The sequence below is a fragment of the Hippocampus comes genome, unplaced genomic scaffold (genome assembly GCF_001891065.2).
Source record: "Hippocampus comes isolate QL1 unplaced genomic scaffold, H_comes_QL1_v1.1 scaffold17, whole genome shotgun sequence".
Taxonomy (NCBI): domain Eukaryota; kingdom Metazoa; phylum Chordata; class Actinopteri; order Syngnathiformes; family Syngnathidae; genus Hippocampus; species Hippocampus comes.
In genome coordinates, this window is record NW_017805002.1 from 2,449,894 (window position 1) to 2,456,011 (window position 6,118).

General features: G+C 42.8%; 1 protein-coding gene across 1 annotated transcript in view; it reads left to right on the forward strand.

Moving 5' to 3' along the window:
• The window catches only part of LOC109507780 (metabotropic glutamate receptor 4-like), a 250,799-nt gene that overhangs the window by 44,764 nt on the left and 199,917 nt on the right, over positions 1-6,118 (forward strand). Inside the window, exon 2 of the mRNA XM_019857434.1 lies at positions 2,958-3,937. Coding sequence (XP_019712993.1) covers positions 3,401-3,937 — 537 coding nt within the window. The 5' untranslated portion in view covers positions 2,958-3,400. The remainder of the gene's footprint in view (positions 1-2,957; positions 3,938-6,118) is intronic.

Here is a 6,118-nt window from a genome sequence, read left to right on the forward strand (position 1 = left end):
AGCTTCGACCTGCAATATAGCCAGCATCGTCAGAAACATGCTGGCCGGTTAATGGAAGACTCTAAATGGTCCCCAGGTGTGATTGAGAGCACAAATGGTTGTTCGTCTGTGTGTGCCCTGCAATTGGCTGGCAATATATATGTTACAAAACTCAAAAAGTTTGGGATATTTGGCTTTCAGGTGAAATTTCAGGACGCGCCTAAAATGCATTCAAATTTTTACATGTGAACTTAACGTGACCAGTACTTTTGGTACAAGTTAATCTCTAATGAGGAGCTGAACGGCAAAATTCACAACAGGTGTTTGGTCCTTGAATCCACCAATTAGTGTCCTGGTGTATGAAATGTGCTAATTTCATCAAACCCTCTTGAAATAAGTAACACCATATTGAATCGTAATTCCACTGAATTGAACCGAATAAGTTCCCCTTTCAAATGAACCATCCCGTGTATCAAGATGTCTATCCAATCATCTTTTATTGGAGAGATGTACAATCCTAACATACAAGTAAGGTATGGTTTTTCATTTGTTGTCATGAGCATTTTTTTTTCAGATGAACTAAGAATGAGGTCTTTGCTAACTTGGATCCAAAGGGAGGGAAAATGCTCAAATTTGGCCTGATTGTCAGGATGGTTATAAAAAGTGTAGTGACTTTTCACCTCCCATCCAAAAGTCTTCTTCTTCATCCAATTTTCTACACAGCCGGCCGGCGACAGTCAAAGGGCACATGGAGTGAATCACCTGTGAAAAATGACTTGTCCTCATTCTGCGGGGAGATAGCCGGGTGTATCCACGGGACCTTGTCACTTCTCATGTGCTCTCAATGAATCTAAGCTGCTTGCTGATCCAAGCCTTTAACCCGTTCGCTGTGGTAAAACAAGGGCATGAGCATTGACTGCGCGCAGGGAGATTGTTTCCTTCAGAGCCCATTACAGCTTCAGCCACGAGCATAGTGCTGACGAGTGCTTCCAACACGGCTTCTGGTTGAATGGTTCAATGTCTGTGTTCAATGATGCTAGCAAATGTGCACGTTTGAGTGTGTATGACGTGGACTTGAAATTGTGCAAAAATTAGGCTATGCTGGTGACACACCACACTGGCATCCCAAATGCCCCAATGGCATGTTTTTATTTAATTTCAATATTATTTTTTATTTGTGTGTGTGTGTGGGGGGGGGGGTTCATACAACCTGATTTGTTTTTCAATGATCACTCATGCTTTCCTTAGTTTGTGAATCCTCAGCATAGATAGTATATTTAAAAAAATAATGTTAACATATTATCCTTTCAATTTGTATCTGAAACCCAGTGAGCACACTCATGATGCTGTTGGCCACAGCTCATGCCCAAATACTCACACACAGACTTGCCGAGGTCACAAGGCTCAAATTTGCTTACTTTATTCTTGATTTCATACCCTCGGTGACTAATGTCACAGAACAATTTACAAGACCAATGAGGAAAAAAAAAAAAATCAAAGGCAGCAGAGAAAAAAAAAAATAAACCAAGCCTTCCACAGATGTCCAACAAAGAAACATGCCCAGCAGTGGTTCTACAGTATGGAATAAAATCTTACAGAACTGCATACAGGATTATTGTAGCGAACGCCTGGGCACTAAAATATCGATTCTATTTTCTATAAATTTTACACTTGCAGTTTTTTTTTTTTTTGGTTTGTTTTCAATTACGATAATTATGTGTGTAAAAGCATGTTTTAATAAGTTTAAATGTGTGTTCTAAACATTTTTTATCCTATCTGACTTTGAATACATCAATAATTGTATTTTACTAAGACTCCATATCAAGTTTGTGCACGTAGAGGAACATTTTTAAAGCTTAATGGACATAACCCAAGCCAGGAGTCGCGTATCCGTTCGGAATAGCTGCCCAAAGGGTTTTCACAGACATCAACATAATAATGCTTTGGTGTGTTCATGATTGCTCAGAACCAGGCGTCTTCTTGTTTAATGCAGCAGGTCTATTAAATCGGACAATTCCCTTTCAATATTAAAGTCTCTTTTCATTGCTAATAGCACCATTTCCATTACTGACTGTTTGCTTTTCCCCGCGAGGACTCCCCGCACATGATGTACATGCTTCTGAGACCTACGTGTGACTTCCATTAATAATATAGTAATTGATTTTGCCAGTCATAGTGCCCGGACATACCAAGGTAATGGTCCATTTGGCATGATGAGAGAATACAGCAATGTTGGACCCATTTTCACACAGCTTTAATGGTTTCCTGTGTAGTAGATCCATGCAACATAGAGAAGCAGTGACGATGCCAGCGTTCACGTTATCAATAAAGGCATTTTAAAAAATATACCGAAAACAATTGCGATGGAGATCCAAGGCTTCTATGAGAAAGTGGGGAACTGCTGTTCGTGATCTGGAGATTGAAGAAAAGACACATGGGAATCACTGGGTACTAACTGTAGGATTATTTCGACCAGCCATTTTTAGCAAATAAGAAGCAAGGAGTTTTTTTCTCCATCCATTATCTATAGCCCTTGTCTTCATTTATGTCTTTTTTTTTCCTGATTCACAGCAGGGCACGGTCCCCATCCTTTGCAAAAAGCAGAGGTTTACTGTTTATGATTTTGCCAGCCTTTGGACTGTCCTTAAATTGTGAGTGTTGTGGTGTCACTTACCGAGCAAAGCCGACGCGTTCAGAAAACGTGTGAATGTTTCTGCTGGAGAATGTGCGGTACCTCTTTGACGAGGCTGACAGGTGAAAAGCGAGCACGTGGGATGCGACCATCAACCTTGAAAGAGAGCGTGACAGCTCAGTCTGAATTCAAAAAGCATCATCGCCTTTAATGCCGCAGATACAAGGTTACATTTGAAAAAGAAAAAGACGAAGATAAAGGATTGAAATGCCAACACAAATCCCTTTGCCTTGTTTTCTCTCCCCGACACGACCTCACTGCTGCCTTCTTTCTTTTCATCTTGCAGGAATTCATCGCGGAGCTTGCGGACCCACACAGGCCCACGGGCTCTGACACATAAACGAATCCCCGCCCAGGGGGACAGTGAAGATTAAAACTAGTGATTGCCGCGGAAGCCTTCGAGATTCCTGAGAGTAGACGAGGGAGTCGAAGGAGGTCATCTTCCACCTTTTGTTCTTCCCGATGCCCGAGTGCAGAATCTCCATAGACAAGCCTCTTTGGACGATGGAGTGAGGGAGTGGAGTGGACGTGAGGAGAGCAGGATTACAGCTCTGTGAAAGAGCCAGGCTCATATTGTACATTAAGTGACTGTCTGAGTGAGAGAAAACATGAGAGGAAGCCTTCGCTGTGCCAGCTGCTTGGAGTGCAATTAACCCTCTGGCCAGCGCGAGCGACTACCTGGCTTCTATTTTTCTTGATTGCGGCGGTTTGCTTGTACGAGCTGCGGCCATGTTCCACCCGCCACCTTGCAGACTGGACGGGACGGGCGGCCAGAGACACGGCGTGGTTCTCCTCCTGCTGCTCCTCGACAGCTCCCTCAAGGCGGCGCAGGCCGCCAAACCCAAAGGCCCAGGTCACACCCACCTGAATTCCATCCGCATCGACGGGGATATCTCCCTCGGCGGGCTTTTCCCAGTCCATGCCAGGGGCCACGAGGGGAAGCCATGCGGGGAACTAAAAAAGGAGAAAGGAATTCATCGGCTGGAGGCCATGCTCTTTGCTTTGGACCGCATCAACAACGATAATAACCTGCTGCCGAACATCACGCTTGGCGCCCGGATCCTGGACACCTGCTCCCGTGACACGCACGCCTTAGAGCAGTCGCTCACCTTCGTGCAGGCGCTAATCGAGAAGGATGGGACAGACGTCAAGTGTCTGGGTGGCGGGGCGCCTATCATCACCAAACCGGAGAGGGTGGTGGGCGTCATCGGAGCGTCGTCCAGTTCCGTTTCCATCATGGTGGCAAACATACTGAGGCTCTTCAAGGTAAGGACGGATGCCAGGATACTTGTGTTTTGGAAACTCGTGTTTTTGGCTGAGTTGCTGTGTTGGTAGAGTGAGAAAAACTCACAAGGCTGTGAATCAATTTGAATGAGTTTTGGTTGGTATGTTTAGCTTTGATATGATCTACAGATACAGTACATGGATTTACTTTTGATGAGGATCTGGAGCTTACATAAAAAAAAATCATGAATCACAAAAAGTTTAGGGTTTCATTTTTCAGGAGAAATTTCCAGATCAACCCAAAGTGTGCTTAAAACTTTTAAAGGTGACGCATGTCCAACTCTTCGACGTTTTGGTACTTTTTGCACAATTCGGTGTATTCTAAAGGACATAAAAGGCAAAATTCAGAACAGGTGATCCATGAATTGACCAGTACTGTAATTTCTGGAGGTGGCCCTGTGATCCAGTGGTTAGCATGTTGACCTCACAGTGCAGAGGTTGTGGGTTAAATCCCGGCACTGGCCTTCCTGTGTGGAGTTTGCATGTTCTCTGTGTGGGTTTTCTCCGGGTATTCCGGGTTTCCTCCGACATCCCAAAAATATGCATGGCAGGCTGATTGACTACTCTAAATTGTCTCTAAGTGTAAGTGTGAGCGCGGATGGTTGTTTGTTTCTGTGTGCCCTGCGATTGGCTGGCAACCGGTTCCGGGTGTCCCCCCCGCCCACTGCCCGATAACTGCTGGGATAGGCGTCAGCATGTCCCGTGACCCTTGTATGGATAAAGCGGATCAGAAAATGGATGGATGGATGTAATTTCTGGACTATAAAACATAACTAATTAAAAGCCAAAACAGCTAAATTTAGCCATAAAAACTAATTTCTACATACATTGGCCCCTTTATGTTTGTAGGTCCAGTTATATCATGGTATATTTACAAAGAGAGAGACCATAGAGATGTTTTTTTTTTTTCGAACTTTTATTTACACTTCACCCTCCCCGCGCACAATGCAGCTTGTTACACAGTGATATCCCAAAATCTTTCTCATCGACTTTAGTTGTCGCACGAGGCTAATTCGTTAACAAGCTTCATCAGACAGTAGTGCACACAAGTCCGTAGCAGTGCAGCCTTTGGAAACCTGTTTATTTTTTTGGCTAGGATAAAACTCAAAATGTGCAAACAAATAATGCTGAAATTTTGTGTGTCGCTTCTAACAGCTAACCGGATTAACTTTTCAACTGAAAACAAAAGATACACCTCCACAGTTGTGACTTTGTGTCGCTTTGGGATGGCGAAAAATGAAAAAACAAAACAAAACAAAAAAAAAAAGAACCTCCTAATTACAACTAATTCAACCCAAAATTTGGTTGCAGATTACTTTGAACAAAGTCATACAGTTCTTCAAAAGTTGTGACTAGATTCTAAAATAATTATATTTAAAACTAATTGTGTAGTTGAACGCTCATCATCGAAACAAGACTACTTTCAAATCATGATCTCAAAATCAATACATATATTAATCAGTGGCGGGCCGTGCATTTCAACCTTCGGCCTTCAGTGACGTCACATACATGAACGCAATACTGTATAGGCTCGTAAAGCAGCACTTAATTTCAGCAGCATTTAAAACCATCAAGTATGCATTCACAATTAAGAGCAGGAAACTACATTTACAAATAGTCAAAAATAAAAAGATGATTTAAAAATACGAAATAAAATGCCACCCAAATTACGCTGTTATCTTAATCGTAGAAAGGGTTCTGTCAGTCGTCATCTGTACCTGTGGGTAAAAAACAAAAAAAACAAAAAACAAAAAAAAGCAAAAAAGGACGTTTCGCTTCTCTCACAGAAGCTTCGTCAGCGGTAGACAACCCTGAAGTCTCCGTGAAGACTCCGGGAAGTTGCTCTGCGCTAAAAAGCTTAATAACTTGTGACCGTTCATTGGGTCTTGATTAGGCCTATTGTTTGGGCTAAGGCTGAATAGCTACTTTCAGTTAGCCTGATCAGCATGTCTATGTCCCTTACTGGTCAACAAGTTATTGTAAATAGGAGACAGGTTAAATCTGATACCTCCTTCACGGTTCAGAGAGGGTGAAAATTTTTTAACAAAAATCGCTTCCTTTAAAAAAGTTAGGAAAATTAAAACAAACAGAGAGGAAACCAACCAACAGAGAGAAAAGAAGAGAAGGGGTGTCTGTGTACCTTATATTGCCGGCCTCTCAGAG